The sequence below is a fragment of the Ostrinia furnacalis genome, unplaced genomic scaffold (genome assembly GCF_004193835.3).
Source record: "Ostrinia furnacalis isolate ACB-3 unplaced genomic scaffold, ASM419383v2 OfSCF4536, whole genome shotgun sequence".
Taxonomy (NCBI): domain Eukaryota; kingdom Metazoa; phylum Arthropoda; class Insecta; order Lepidoptera; family Crambidae; genus Ostrinia; species Ostrinia furnacalis.
In genome coordinates, this window is record NW_021134775.1 from 292,115 (window position 1) to 307,436 (window position 15,322).

The window sequence follows — 15,322 nt, forward strand, 5'->3', positions numbered from 1 at the left end:
GGATNCCGCAGATGTATTGTCGCAATGATTCTGCCAATGTCGACTGTTCAAGGAGACACATACATTATTAATCCGATTCAGTATTCTAGATAGAGTTATATTATGCTGCAGAAATTTTCCCTATAAGACTGAAACTAGAAGTTTATAGAGTAGAGTACTGGAAAGATATTATTTTCGAAGTACCTTCAATTTGAAAAGGAATGTGAACCGACGACCGAACCCTCCGACACAAAAGTGGACGTGAGGCGGCGAGTCGACGTTAAAGACTTTGCCAAAGAACGCGTACCTACTTATGAGGCGTAGAGTGTTAACCTAACGTCGCGCTATAGCGCTGAATTGTATAGGTAGAATGTAGAACCCGGCGTCACACCATCCTAACGCTGCACTGCGACAGAGAGTATTACTAGCGCCAGCGCTGTTTTTGACATGAAACTATCCACATTCTACCAACACAATTTGACGCTATAGACGTCAGGCTAACGTTCTAACGCGCGCTAAGTATACGTTCTGTTTGGCGAAGCCTTTAGTGTATACTTTCTGTGACAAACCAAAATTCATGTGTTGAAAACCGCGAGCAGAAGCTGCTAAAGCCCGGTCTGTGAGCACGTAGAATTTTAGCAACATAATTACGCGCGAGCGATAAGGATGGGTAGCTTGGGGTCAATGGACAAAATTCTATGTGCTCACAGACCAGACTATAGCTGGAATAATGGTGGTTCAAGTGGTTTTACAACAACTGACTAAGACCAAGCATGATACTTAATGCTAAATGAGTCATGATCCAGGACTATTACACATTCACTTTATCTATAGTAATCAGCAGATAAGAGCGCTCCGATCAATATAAAAAAAAGGTTTTTATCAGAGCCTAATTAATACAATTTTGTTTTTGGTAAAAGATACTAGTGTAACTAGTGAGTGGGTGAACAAAATAATTATAAAAATGGGAGCGGAACTAATGGAAGATGGATTTCTCATGAGGTTCATGAATATTGTTGACTCTTTCACTCATTTTAACCTCGGAGCGGTGGCCTTCACCCTTTTCAGTATTTCTGCGGGAATTGGAGTGTCTACCAATACAGTGGCGAATACTTTGGTGCAGCACATGGTTCTAACAGTGCTTGGAGTAAGTTATTATATTTTGGTGTAAAAATCCATTCTGCACACCCAACGCTGCTTCTTGCGGTGCTTTTTCTAAGCACTTGTCCATTGTTCTAAAGCAGTGGAAGGGTTAAAATAATTCTGGGAAGGCGCATTTAAAAGTCTATTTATAAAAATAGATTACTTTTATGACCTCGATAATCATAGCCAATGATATTAAAGGAATAAATAATAAAGGAATGAGCTTCTTGAAATTATCGTTGTATGTACGTACTCGTATCAAGTGAAAACTGGCAATACTTACATAATCAAAATTAATATCCGTTGACTATGAGTCACTTAATACGTAATACTTAATCGAATCTTATCAGTTACTTATTTTATTATATTACAAATCTGCGTTCTCCTCTCTTCTAATTTTTGCTGTGCCCGTACTGTACTTTAATATTTAATTTTTTGGTACTTGACATTGTGATGAAATCATAAAAAACAAGGGTCTTTCTTAAGAAACGGCGGTCCAAATTTTGAATAGGGTGGGAATATGCATCGATATTTGAAGTGTAGTTCTTTATCTTTATACAGTGTGAGTCACGTTAAAGTGTACATATGAAAATAGATGAAACTAGACCTATTTTTATCGACAAAAAAGAGGTCAAAATTTTTTTGACATTTTTTTTAAATTTATTATAGAATTTATTTTCTTCCAATTACTTATTGTAAAGAAAACGTCATAACTTTTAAACTAAGCGGTATATCCTGATAAAATAAAAACAGTAATAATGCTAAATAACAGGCAATAATAAAACAATACATAAAATACACAAAAAATAATAAAAAATTATACTTTTTGAAAAAAATCTGCTTAAAAATTCGTATTTTTTTGGTTATTTGATAAATTTCTCCAAAAAATGCCCCTATAACAGATGGTTTTTTTTACTTTTTATTATTCTCTATCGTATTACTTTTGTAAAACTAAAAATTGCATGTCTCTATCATCGATAAAAATAGGTCTAGTTTCATATATTTTCATATGTACACTTTAACGTGACTCACACTGTATAAACAGAAATTTTTAAAACTAACGCAAACTTAACTCTAAACAAAAAAATAAAAATCTTATTTTTTACTCAAAAATAAAAGTGTGTCCGTGAGGCAGAGGCGAGGATGCTGGCTGGATAGCAATATTAAGCCTTTGTGCAAGGAAAGAGCCAGCATTTAAATTTTCCGAAATTTTAAATAATTTAGGGGAAATGGTCAAAAACTTTAGAACACTAGTTAAATTATAAAATATCTAAAAAAACTTTTTTGTTTGTTAATTTTCAAGCGCGGTACAAACTGTGGCAGCTACAACGGTTCAAAGATGGTGGTTTGTGAGCTTGACTGGCTTGACATACGTGTATACCAACATCATAAAACTAATAGATAGGGACGGAGAAATGTGCATTGTAACATTGAGCCCCGTGTAACATTGTGCCCCACCTTACCCTATTGAAATCGGACTGGAAACAAAAAAGTTACAAGTGTTTAAATAGCTGAGCGTGGCGTCAAATTTCACCCCACCCGCCCATAGTTACATAAATGGGACTCTGCGTGTCGTTGTAACATAACCAATGACGTTATGAGATCTCTAACGTCTATATCTTTGAAATTATTTTTAAAGAAAAGCACTAATTGATTTGATAATGCCAAGGCTACATAGGCATAATATTTTTTATTGAGTTAACAATGTTATGTGGGGAATACAAACATTTTTCTTTCTTTCAGTATGTCGTTTTATTCGCGCAATCGTTGCTCGTGCTGAGTCCCAATAATGGATGGTCCAGGAGTTACAGTGACAAAGAAAAAAATATCGTCCATGGGGTCATGCACTTCATTGGCTGTGTATTGGCACTGGCCGGCGGCGGGGTTGCCATGGCTGGCGTGTCTCTGCAGTACAACAGCACTCATGGCAAGATGGGTAAGCTCCAATAAAAGAATTCATCCAACTATTAGGTACAGAACTTTGGCAAAGCTTTAAACAATGTTTCCGACCACTATCCCAAAATCCAGCCTTATTACACTTATAAAAACCGATAAGCATTTTTTATGAACTGTGCTGTAACATTGAAAATAAAATCATGAACTTCTAAAAAAAATACGTCGTTAATTAATGTAAAGAATACTTTCGTCACTTTCAGTTTCAGTCAGTGTTAGTTTCAATATTATTATGATGAAGAGTCACACATTGTTTCAGTAAAAATAGTGGGATTTAATCTGAAAAAAAAAATGGATAGGTTGCTTAATTCTGCACTAGAAACTGGTAAAAAAACATTTAAGTTCACCATTGCGTTTATGAATTACATTCACCTGAACCTGACAAGTCGGAAAAAAAGAAAATCGGCCGTTTGGTGTAGTGGTTCGAAACGGACTACTATGCCGAGAGGTTCGATTCTCGGCCGGGCAGAAATTGAAATGATGAATTTTAGTTTCTGTGACGGGTCTGGGTTTTACGTATAAGTTTATATTATAGGTATGTATTTGTATTTGTAAATTATTTTTTACCAGTTTATAGTGAAGAATTGAGCTACCCAACCAATTTTTTTCAGGTTTTTGTGATGGCTAGAAATATCCCATTCTCATTGCTTTTTTAACAACCCTAGAGCGTTTCAGCGTTGGCGTTTCTAATAAATCATTTGTCTGGATGGATGCGTTCTGCAGTCGGTGTTCAAATCCCGTACCTGTAAGTCGGTGTAAGGCTCAAGCCTGACAGACAGACAGACCGCATCCGTGCAATAAGTATTAAATAGAGATTGACAATGTTGTTCAAACATTATGCACCACTTTTGACCTGACCGCAGAACGCAAATCCAGTGTGGCAAATCCTTTAGGGAGGTCAAACTAACGTATTTGTTCGTTTCAGGCATAGCAGTGATGGTCTTCACAGGACTGAGTTTGATCGTAGGCCTGGTGCACCACTTCACCAGCTGTATGCCCCGGGTCATGCATGCCTGCCACATGGGGCTGGCCTGCCTCACCATAATCTTTGCCTTCGTAACCATGACGCTAGGAATCGACACGGTTTACAGAGGACTCTTAAACGATCGCATGACTGATCTTCTTATAGCTTTCTCGGTGATTGCTCTTGTTGGCACTATATTGCCTAGCTGTGTAAGAGTTCTGAAACGTTTAATAAATTAGATATAATTATCTTATTTGTAAATCATTTATATTTAATTTTACGGCCAGTTATTATAAGTACTTTCAATTCATATATTATCATCGATGAGTGACTGTGTAAACATAAATGTATAATAGCGATGGGTGGTTGATTCACATTGAATAACGAACTGAATAAACAATTTTAATTTAATATTGGCAATTTTATTTCTATACCAATAAAATATTATGAAACGACGTTCCATTTTCAACTTTGGTTTCGTTTGTTATTTAAGAATATCATCAAATCATTTTAATCGTCAAAAGTTATTTTCATTTAAAAAATCTGCTATTCGGAAATCAAAACTAACTTTCATACTCTGCTTTTATCACAACCTTAATATTGGGAGATAACGAGACAGATAAAAGAATTTATCGATTGATACTTCTCTGAGATGATGATATATCTGTGACATTTTGTGCCTGGTAGGAGAGTGCGAAATATTGTGAAATGCGTATTTTTTAAAAGTGAATTTTGGTGGTAGTAAAATTGATAGTGCTACGGGCAAAAACATAACCCTCCTTCTGGCGCAGTCGGGTAAAAAGCAATACTTCATACTGCAAGGATGGTGGCTGTTCAGAACGACGCAAATGGGCCAGAGGACGGTGGGGGTGCCAGGTTCAGGCCTGAGCCCTCATCATACCTCATGACGTTCATGGATATAGTCAATATGATCACTCACATGACACTTGGAGCTGTGGCATTTATCACAATTTTCCTTGGCATTATGTACGTCCCAGTGCTAAGGCAACATATAATCCTGACTGTTGTTGGGGTAAGTTATTCGTGTACTTCTAAACTTAAATTCCAGAAGATTGACGGCCAAAAAATCAATTTATATGGTCAGTATAATAGAGAGATGCCAAAAATTTAGAAGAGTATAATAAAGACAATTTTATGGATAAACATACTGATAATACATCATCTGGAAATGGAAGTAGAAAAAATCCAATTGGAACTTTTCGAAAATGTTTTAAGCTTACAAATTACACACCTAACTAACTATACGTATTATTATTACTCAATATTACTAATTTAGCTTCTTCGTCCCAATATACATAGTTCTAAAGATACTCGTATAATGTTATTGCAGTATGTCATCCTTATGACTCAATCGATCCTCGTGCTCAGCTCCCACAACGGATGGTCGAGGACCATCAGGTATAAGGACAGGAAAATAGTCCACCTACTGATGCAAGTCTTTGGTTCCATCCTTGCCATCGCTGGAAACATAGTCGTCATGGTCGAGAAGAATGAACTTCAACACCACACATGGTATTTTAGGTAAGCATTTTTGACTGTGATGGTATATCATTTTCTGAAAGGTTCATTTTCTCTTTATAGGTATGACATCTATCGTCCATTTTGTACTGGAGAGATATCAAACCTTATCTTCAAACACCTCTAAATTTCTTCTAAATAATATTTGCTTGCGGATCGAAAACCCTTTTACATTAGTCGGATATTACTTAGGCCTGCTCAACTTGGGCCTTCACTGCTTAATTGGGGGTCAAGCTATAATCTCCTGCTATGATCTCCTCAGAGCCCAGTGTTTTACTGGGTTCGAGACCCATACTCACTGATGTTCTCTTGGAGGCGCGTGGGTGGGTAGGCATTTTCGTATGAGAAACAAAAAAGAATCTGCAGCAATGACACCAGTTACACAGGAGTTGCATTTCCGTTGCAGTTGTGGCAAACATAATACCTAATTAACATAATGAAATCTTTAATCAGTTTTAGATGGATTGACGTACACTCATTTTAAACTTTCGGTATGCCATATTAGAAGCCTACGCGGCACAAAAAGTCTGACACAGTGATATGACCATATGATAAAGATCTAAAGAGATGCCAACTAATGCGCCGAGTTTGAAATCATCAATGTAAACTGTTTACACATACATGTAGTAGGTATAACGTCACTCTGTCATAATTGCTGTCGCGAGCAATGACTGTGTACTGTTTTGGGCATATTGCTGCGACATTGGCCCCGCCCGCTTTTCACATCTCACTTTAGTTTCTGTGATCTGTGGTTGTGACCATATTGAAAACCCACTAAATGGATATTGTTGTTCCAGGCTTAGTAGCGATGATATTCACCATAATAAGTTTGGTTGGAGGGGCTTTCCATCTCTACATCCACTGCATGCCTCGTGTGACCTGTCTTCTCCACTGCATCATCGGGGCATTGACTATGATCATCGGCTTCCTGGCCCTGATATTTGGCATTGAGGAAACATTCAGAACGGTGTTTGGCAATGCTAGCACTAACCTGCTTATCTGTTTGACGGTGATGAGCCTTGTCGGCACTTTATTACCTTGCTGTCTCAAACTTCAACGAGGATGCTTTAAATTTTGAATAATTTATTTTATTTTTAATGTTAATTTTAATGTAGGTAGGTAAGTTAAATAATGAAATTTTTAATTTTCATTTCGCGAATCGATTGATAATTCCAATATTCTGAGTCATTCATATACAGTTTGACTAGTATGCTTGTCTTTTCTTTAAAAAAAATTGAGATTACCCCTCGTATAATAATATTATAATTATTTGATTAGATATACCTTTTATATTGTTTTTAAGTAAATAATATTGATAAAGGTGAAGATAATCGTGTTACAGTAATTATATCTCATATTTATCTATCGCGATAAATACCCAGGGATTGACGAATCAAAAAATATTTATTGTACGATTCAAGTAAGTATACCTACTCGTAATAGTAAATTATTATTAATCTTTTAGATTTAATAGGTATGTTATTTACGAGTACTTCAGTACTTGAGCGTTGTGTATAATATTTTATAGGGAGCTGTATATTTCTATACAAGCCTTAAGATTTGGTTGTTAAGTAAAATAAAAACAAAATTCATCATTTATTTCATTAGTTTTATTTATTACGCTTCAGTTTATTTACATTCTTATGAATTAATTATTTTACTAAAATTCTTATTCGAGTTACAAACAGCGATATCCTAATTCTCTTAAAAATAACGCATAATTACATCGTAAGTACTTTCTTAAAAACAGGCACGGTAGTGCAGCGCCAAGTTCCGTTCCCATCTTACTAACATTAACTATTTTAAATATCACACCAATTAAACAAAATACGTATCCATTAAAACTAATTTGTAAATAAATTTAAACTTAGAGCGTTTGGAAGATTAAAATTGATTAAAGGCAAACATAGTATATTTACAGGCAGTGTTGTTAGCGTAGATAGTAATACTAGTCAGAGTATTATTAAACGTTAAATTCAGTCCCACAAAATCTTCGTGTTGGCGGTTTATCTTAGAGAAATAATTGGAAATGGCACTTTAAGTACGAAAGTTTGTAGTTGTGATAGCTCATCTACCAATACATGAGTAGCAGCAGTTCTGTACGTAGTAATTGTAGTGACAGAGCCGAGCTTGCACCGCGAGCGCACAGTTGCTCAGCTTATCCTTGCATTCTGAAAGAAAAAGTTACTTTGCAATAAAGTAAGAAGTTTTTCACAAAACTTGGACATTTCACTACGCGAACATGAGGCTAAAACCTACATGTCTTCTTTTAAATGGCAACTACAACCTGATCGAGTTAACTGAATGCGACTCCTCCTCGCATTCACCCGCACACCTCCATCAGAGCGTCGATGTGACGTCACGTCCGCTAGATGCGCAGTTAACTCGACCGGGTTGTATATTTTTTTAAATGGCCACTTGTTCGTATTCTTACCTTTAGGAGGACTTTTGACGGTAGTAGTAAAAGAAGTAGTATGAATGACTCGAGGTGTGGTTTGAACGATTCGAGGTGTGGTCGGCAGACTAGTCGTGATAACAGGCGCTATCTCTGGCTCTGAAAATAAACATAAACAAATTGTTTTTATCCTTGTTAAGTACTAAAGAGTAGCACTAATTATTATCACGAAGATAAAGAGGTGGTTTTCACATTCAATCATTTTTATAAGGTATTTATTGCAGATTCTATCAAAACTTGCGATAACACGTTTCCTTGTACTTGTAATGCGCGCGCGCACGGGTGACTTTTGTCACCGTGATAGTATATCTCTCCATAGATAAGAATAAGGATTACCTATGTTCTCTTTTTTTTTCTTTACAAATTAATGTAAAAGAGAAAGATATACTGTGACGGTGACAAATAATTACACGCGTTATAACGACGCGACTTCGTCTAATCCAATCAACGTTTACTTCCAAGTAGTCCCAACCACCCCGGTGCCTCTGTCCCTTTAACGGGGTGGATGGGAAAAAGTGTTTCATTGACCCCGGTAGTCATAATATTAGCGTTAAACGGGGTGGGTATCAGGTCACTTTAGTCTCTACTATAGGATTAGAGAGACCCCTTAAACATCCACTGGAATAAGTGGCCTATTCTACTCTACTGGGGCAGCTAAATGAATAAAACTCACCTAGAGATATTTCTGGTGGAACATCCGAGTTGCAGTCCGGTTCGCAGGCCCTCACCGACGCCGGTTTCGGTCCCGGACAGTCTGCATCCGAGCCAGCTCCATTGGAGTCCTTCAGGCACACCACCGACCTTCTCTGAGCTCCCACGCCGTTTGTGCAGTTGCCGGTGCACTGCCGAAAAAATGTTATTAAAAAAAAACTCTCTAAAGGATTGGCCTTTTTTATATGTCGCCGAAAAGAAACAGTCCCCCGGGCGAAAGGAGAAATTCGAAGTAAAGAAGTCCTAATAGTCCAAATAGACTTGCATTATTCGTATACCACCAAGTGACTCAAGTATGCATTGACCTGTGTTTGTCATACAAAAGGCTCACGCACAGTACAAGTGCCACCAAGAGATGTCAATACTTATCTTACTAATATTATAAAGGTGAAAGTTTGTGTGGATGTTTGTTACTCTTTCACGCAAAATCTACTGAACGGATTTTGTTGAAACTTTACAGTATTATTATTTGTAACCCATCAGATTATACACTTTTGTTGCAAAATAGTTCCAAATACAACTACCTAAGATGACCAAGTGTTTAGCTTGACCTGCCGTACAAACCTGTTCCCACTCTCCGGAGTACCACGTAGGGGCGCAGTCTCCACCACAGCTTCGTTCCTGTTCGGGCTTGGTTCCCTTGCAGGCAGTGTCTCTGAGGTGCCTCCCGCTGCCTCCAATACACAGGACCCCACGGATTTGCTTGCCTCCACAAGATGATGAACAGGGTGACCATTCACCTACAATAAACACAAATTAGAGTAATTCAGTGTATTGTAATTGTATTCAATAGCACTTACTACTATAAAAAAATAACGAAATTATCTAAGTATATCTACAATTTAATGTACCTACTTTTCCTGTGGATAACCTTTTTAAAAAGAGCATTTTCACTGCCTCGTTTTTTAAAATACCCTTAATGAAGTTTAAATCTTACTCATCAAACCTTTAAAAACTAATCCACTATTCAATATGTGAAGAAGTGTTCATTTTCTAAATTCGACCATCAGATAGCGAATCAGTGTATAATAAGTTTAAAGTACAAACATATCCAACAAAGTTCATTATTGAGGCAGCGGCTACTTGAGCTCCTGAATCAGGTTAAGAAGAAATGCCCTTACCAGTGAACCATCGTCCGTCATGTGGCTCGCACGTCAGCTTCGGGGTACAATTCCTGGAGGACTCTGGTGCCTTCTTGGGTGTACATCCTGAAGGGTCAGCGCAGCGAATACCGCGTGTCTGAACCCCACCACCCACGCACCAGCCTACACACTAAGTGAAAAGGCAATGCTTAGAAATTAAAAACTTACGAGAAAAACTAGGGAATAAAATGGAACTTTATTACAATTAAAGGTACACACTCAGGTACTTAGTTTTAGGCTTGCAATGTCCTCAGGTAGTGCTAGTACTAATAAAGTTACTTATTTTTTCCACTACGTAAGAACCGAACTGATGTTCTGTCTGGGTTGCAGAGATTTGAACATAATGTTGAAATGTTGTTATTTTTTTTTTACTTTTATATTTTTACTGCTATCACTGCTACTTTATAAAACTTACTTCTGACCAGTCAGTATAAAGCCAACCGGCTGTAGCTCCAAACGAATATTCAGGGCCCACATCAAAATCTGTGCTATTCACGGCTACACTATAAACAGGACCATCTCTGAATGTGTCTGTATGCTCCTGCGTTCTCACTCCTCGAACACCGATTTGTTCTGATCCGTCACAGTTGGGAATGTTGCATACTTCCGATGTTATGGGCTTCGGAGACGGGCACTTTTGATCGCTGACCTTAAAGAAGACAAAAGTAATCTGAGAAAATATGAAAATAAAACTAAATCAAATTCGGGTGTGGTCTTTTTCAATTGAGTCAGTTAATTAACGATAAAGACGATGTAAGTAGAATATCTTATCATTTATCTTTGGCCCTAGCTATAAAATATCAGAAATATTAAACCTTTATGTTTTATCAACATAATGAGATTATATTATAGACCTACCTTGGTTATGCCCCTAAAATGATCCTGCACACAGCCAACAATTCTGGTCCTACTCGCTGGTCCGCAATAAGGACAGGCTGACCATGCAGCAGCCCTCCATCTGGGAGGGCATGGTGCGTTGTTGCACCTTCTTCTCCTCCCAACAGGGGAAGACCCTGGACAATGCACTGGAGACACCTCCTTATCAGAACCATTGGTGCTGATTTCTACGCAGCGATATTTGCCTAGCTGAAAGCAGACCACAAATTATTTCCATTGAAAAAACTTAATTAAACCATATCATACCAAACACATACCATAATCATTTGAATATGAAAACTAGCCCTTAAAACGAAATATGTCATGAAAGTGAAATCTCAATTAATGCACTTTGATAATTGGACAGTCTTCATGACCAGCTACGACGCTCAGAATGTCATTGGTCACAACAAGAACAACTCAGTCGTCTGCATAAACATCTGTGTACATTTACATGCCCAGGTATCATAACAGCCCTAATAACATTCTAAACGCGTTACTTGAAGGAAATAATCATGTATCTCACCTGAATACCGCCACCACAACTCCTCGTGCACTGACTGTAAGAAGTTATCTTCCAAATAAACTTTCTGCTCCCAACCACATTTTCCTCTACATCATCATTATTGCCGACTTCTTTAGACATGCTGACCAGATCAGGAAACCTGGACACACTTGGTCTAGGAAACGTTTCGAATGTGTGGTGTCTGCGAATATGCTTTGTAGCTATTGAGGGGAGAATCTCAGGGATATTGGGCCTCGTAGATATTTCGATTTCTCCCTCATTTGAGAGCGATTCCGTGAAATATTCGTATCGTATGCTTGGATTTGGTTGAGTGTATAAAACCTAAAACGAAAACAAGTTAAAATATCATATAGCGTCATCAAAATTCCCCAATCCAGATAATACAACTTTCAATATAGAGTATGCAAGCATGTAATAATGAAAGAACACTTTACGTATAGAGTCCCAAAGCAGAACTCTTTGTATTGTTCTGCTTCAAATTAGGTACAATATTGAAGATGTACAGTATAATCATGTCATACTATCAATTTTTGGCAGTATCACTTATCACAAGTACATCTTTAAGATGTATCTGTGATTCACCGTCTTCTGTAGGAAGTCACGTATATTGTATAGGTACTTCCAAGTTTAAATGATTTTATCAAATCAAAATCAATGATAATACCAATGTTTACAATGATTACATCGATTGGATCTTTAAAAAAATAAATTACGCATTTTTTATTAACTCTCGCAGTTATTTTTCCCAAGCAAAGTGATCCTAAAAGCTACTCCAGGATTGGTCATTAAAGTTAATAGGATAATTCTATCGTTTCTTATCAGCTTGTCAATTTACCATTATGTCTACAGGTTGTAATATGGGTCCCATCGCGAAGATATTGTCGAGTCCAGCTACTCGGGAGTAGACGAACCTTGCTCCCGCTGCATCGTAGGTCCCCGGGGCGCTCACGGCAAACTCTCCGTTCACTATGTACGAACTGTTTGATATCTTCAGAGCTACAATAAAAGGGTAAGATTTAGGTGTGTTATTAAAAACAGCAAGCCAAATATGGACATGGATATCATAAAATTGTATAATGCCTTTCGGATTCCGATCAATTTGCTATATCTACGTTGGTGATTCCCTGCAAAGTCAAGTCTTTTTTTATCAAATAATCGGGGAAGTTTCAGAGTTTAACAGAAATGCACGTAAGCAAATGCTATCAATTAGTATTAATGCCATTTATAGTGACATCATTATTGATAAAAAATATATTATTGACAACTACATACAAAAACCCGAATTGAAAAGTGCAAGATTAATTGCAAGGATTGACACATCGCCATTCTGTTGTATTCGCAATTGATTCCAAATGCTTCAAATGGCCCGGCAAAAGGCAGGGTGAGCCGATCTATTCATATCACAAAACAACGTGGGTGTTGCTATTGTACGCCATAGCAAATGATTTACAGTGGTCCTCGACAACGCTGATTGATAAGTGGCCAACCGTTTGCGGGCCATTTGCTTTCATCAAAGGTCTATTCAGTATTGTGCACTAGTTAATGATATCGAAGCTGCAGGTTAGATTACCGATGTACATTTTTCAAGTATGAGGTTACTCGCTAATGACGTGCAATAAGACTTCTGTCAGAAGTTTATTACTGCGCAATCTACGTACATAATAATATTGGGTATATACAGAATGAGGATTATTTTTTAAAATTTGTAGCTAATCATCTAGTGATAGTAATAGCATGAAATCAGCCGGGAGAACAGTCCCGTACTAGTCTGTCACAGACTGCGCATACTAACCGATGTAGTTGTCACTGGGCACGATCTCGGAGACGTTGAGGCGGCAGGCCCCGCGCGGCACCGTCGTCACGTACGAGTAGCCGAGCGGCAGCCGCGGCCGGGAGAACAGGCCTGACACCAGTCTTCTTCCGCATCGCACCTCACGGGCATTTGCTGCTGCAATAATCGTTTCTCTACCCACGATCTGGAACCAAAATTATTGTCACTGAACGTTGGCCAATCGAGATACTCGTAGATGAATAGTTTTCTAGGAGCTAATTTCTGTTGTTTACACGCGTCAAGGCTTAGTGGTACTACGTCACCGATTTTATTGAACTTAGCGTATTTTTTTATATCTATTACATCCCGGACGAGCCCCCAAGCTGTAGGAATTGAAACCCAGGTTGTATTTCTTCAGCTTTATTTGTATTTGCTCCAGGATAAACCACAAAAAATAGGAACGTCTTAGAACCGTCTTAATACTAATCGTCTTCTGTTTAAATCCCGTCGTTCTTCCTTCCTCACTCATTCATTCCGTCTCCCTCACTCCCTTGCGTTCCGTTTCACACTCCCACACTCGGCCATCCTGCGTACAGTCCGCCCTCGGACTGTTTCATTTCAAAACTTTACATGAAAGCATCTTATAACTAATCTTGTTAATACAATTCTTATAATCATCTTTCTCGTATGTTCTAGCTTTCTTTCTTTTCTTGTTATAAACTCTTAACACTTCCATCTTGAATTGTCTCCACACATTCTCTTGCCTTTTCTCTTAACTCTGGTCTTGTCTCGTTCATTCTTTCTACGTTTTCCTCTTCTATCATCTTAACAAGTTCATCATCTCCTTTATTAATCCGGTTAAACAGTCCTTCTTTCCCTCCCTCGTGATTCTCTCTTATAATTTCGTTCTGCGTCTTCTCCGGTACTACAAATAATAATTCATCTTCATCTCTTTCTTGGTACAACATGTCATTCTGGTAGGATTCTTTCAGCATCTGAATATGTTCGTCTTCATCTTGTGCTTTCTTCAGTCGTGCAGTCGTCTCGGTAAGTACTAAACAGCTTAGGACGTCGGCTTGTTTCATACGTGATACAGGTCGGTGTTCAATCTGACAGTCGTTACTTTTCTTTATTTCATCTGTAGGCTTGCAGTCTTCTAATATTTTCTCAATTTCAGTCATGTGTCTAGAGTCGTCTATGTCGTGTACTACAACTTGATCATCTTTTTCCAACGGGACAACTTCGGTCCGTCCGAGTCCACTCAACGTCAAACATCTTCCGTCGTCGTATTTTGGGGAGCCGATAGTTTTGTACACGTCTTCCGTCATGAGATTCACCTCGCTGCCCGTATCAATAAGACTCGCCGTAGTTATCGCGTTGTTGTCAACAAATTGAACTTCTTTTAGCGGCCTCGATGTTTTCACACTTTTGTTGTTTACGTCCGATACCATCAAGTTGGCAGAAATGTCATCTGTCAGTTCTGCGTTTCGTTCTACGTTCGGTTTCGATCTCCAGTCAGTTGTTGATTGCGTCGTGTTGGCAACACTGTATCGTTCGGGTGTTTTCGTGAACATCGCTCGTTTCGGACTGGCATGACGTTGCTGACGATTGTCTGACTGCCATTTTGAATTTTCACTGGTCACTTGTTGATGATTTGCAGGTTTTGAACATTCACTAGATCTGTGTCCAAACTCATTACACCGGAAACATTTAACCCCTCTTTCCTTGTGAAAACATTGAGCCGAAATATGGTTGCTTCCTCCACAGTTAAAACATCTTGGTCTTGTCGTCTTATTGTAATTTACCGGTGCCGTCGTGCTGCTACTGGAGGGTCTACGTCGTTCATCCACCATTTTCGCCTTTACTGTCTCGTATACTTTCAGTTTCTCTTTCAGCTCACCGTATGTAGTTGCACCGTACAGCATGATTTTATTGGTTTCTACGTCAACAATGCCGTCTATGATATATTTTATTGCGACGTAGTCGGGCATTTTCCCGCGCCTTCCCAACTCCTTCATGACAAGTAGGTAATCAGTACAGCTCTCACTATTGGCCTTCTTTCTCGCACTCATCATTTCGTGGACTGTCTTTACGTCTAACGAATCCGGGAACTCTTTGAGTAAACCAGTTTTGAACTCGTCCCACGACCTGAATGGCTTCTCCGACCGCAACCAGAGTGCCGCTGTTCCAATGAGTGATCTGCGTCCCACAATGAGTTGGTGTAATGGTGACCAACCAAAGATCTCAGCGTTCTCCTCCACCT

General features: G+C 38.3%; 3 protein-coding genes across 3 annotated transcripts in view; 2 read left to right on the forward strand and 1 right to left on the reverse strand.

Annotated features, from left to right (window-relative positions):
• Positions 1-876: 876 nt before the first annotated feature.
• On the forward strand, positions 877-4,442 carry LOC114359655 (uncharacterized). Its single transcript, XM_028314130.1, has 3 exons — positions 877-1,126; positions 2,866-3,058; positions 4,001-4,442. The coding sequence occupies exons 1-3, from the start codon at positions 944-946 to the stop codon at positions 4,276-4,278; spliced, it is 654 nt and encodes a 217-aa protein (XP_028169931.1). The 5' UTR covers positions 877-943; the 3' UTR covers positions 4,279-4,442.
• Positions 4,443-4,679: 237 nt separating this feature from the next.
• On the forward strand, positions 4,680-7,177 carry LOC114359656 (uncharacterized). Its single transcript, XM_028314131.1, has 3 exons — positions 4,680-5,072; positions 5,391-5,581; positions 6,376-7,177. The coding sequence occupies exons 1-3, from the start codon at positions 4,863-4,865 to the stop codon at positions 6,527-6,529; spliced, it is 555 nt and encodes a 184-aa protein (XP_028169932.1). The 5' UTR covers positions 4,680-4,862; the 3' UTR covers positions 6,530-7,177.
• A 58-nt stretch (positions 7,178-7,235) lies between these two features.
• LOC114359653 (thrombospondin type-1 domain-containing protein 4) overlaps positions 7,236-15,322 on the reverse strand; it is a 64,877-nt gene continuing 56,790 nt past the window's right edge. Inside the window, exons 7-16 of the mRNA XM_028314125.1 lie at positions 13,081-13,264; positions 12,124-12,284; positions 11,289-11,609; positions 10,745-10,972; positions 10,302-10,535; positions 9,866-10,016; positions 9,309-9,484; positions 8,707-8,875; positions 8,013-8,132; positions 7,236-7,749 (exon numbers count right to left, since the gene is read on the reverse strand). Coding sequence (XP_028169926.1) covers positions 7,646-7,749; positions 8,013-8,132; positions 8,707-8,875; positions 9,309-9,484; positions 9,866-10,016; positions 10,302-10,535; positions 10,745-10,972; positions 11,289-11,609; positions 12,124-12,284; positions 13,081-13,264 — 1,848 coding nt within the window. The 3' untranslated portion in view covers positions 7,236-7,645. The remainder of the gene's footprint in view (positions 7,750-8,012; positions 8,133-8,706; positions 8,876-9,308; positions 9,485-9,865; positions 10,017-10,301; positions 10,536-10,744; positions 10,973-11,288; positions 11,610-12,123; positions 12,285-13,080; positions 13,265-15,322) is intronic.

Excerpts from the sequence above, each read along its gene's own strand:
- LOC114359656 (XM_028314131.1), top strand. The coding sequence starts at position 4,863 with ATGGTGGCTGTTCAGAACGACGCAAATGGGCCAGAGGACGGTGGGGGT. Across the intron at positions 5,073-5,390 it reads TAATCCTGACTGTTGTTGGG|TATGTCATCCTTATGACTCA; the intron begins GTAAGTTATTCG and ends ATGTTATTGCAG. Across the intron at positions 5,582-6,375 it reads CACCACACATGGTATTTTAG|GCTTAGTAGCGATGATATTC; the intron begins GTAAGCATTTTT and ends TTGTTGTTCCAG.
- LOC114359655 (XM_028314130.1), top strand. The coding sequence starts at position 944 with ATGGGAGCGGAACTAATGGAAGATGGATTTCTCATGAGGTTCATGAAT. Across the intron at positions 1,127-2,865 it reads TGGTTCTAACAGTGCTTGGA|TATGTCGTTTTATTCGCGCA; the intron begins GTAAGTTATTAT and ends TCTTTCTTTCAG. Across the intron at positions 3,059-4,000 it reads CAGCACTCATGGCAAGATGG|GCATAGCAGTGATGGTCTTC; the intron begins GTAAGCTCCAAT and ends TGTTCGTTTCAG.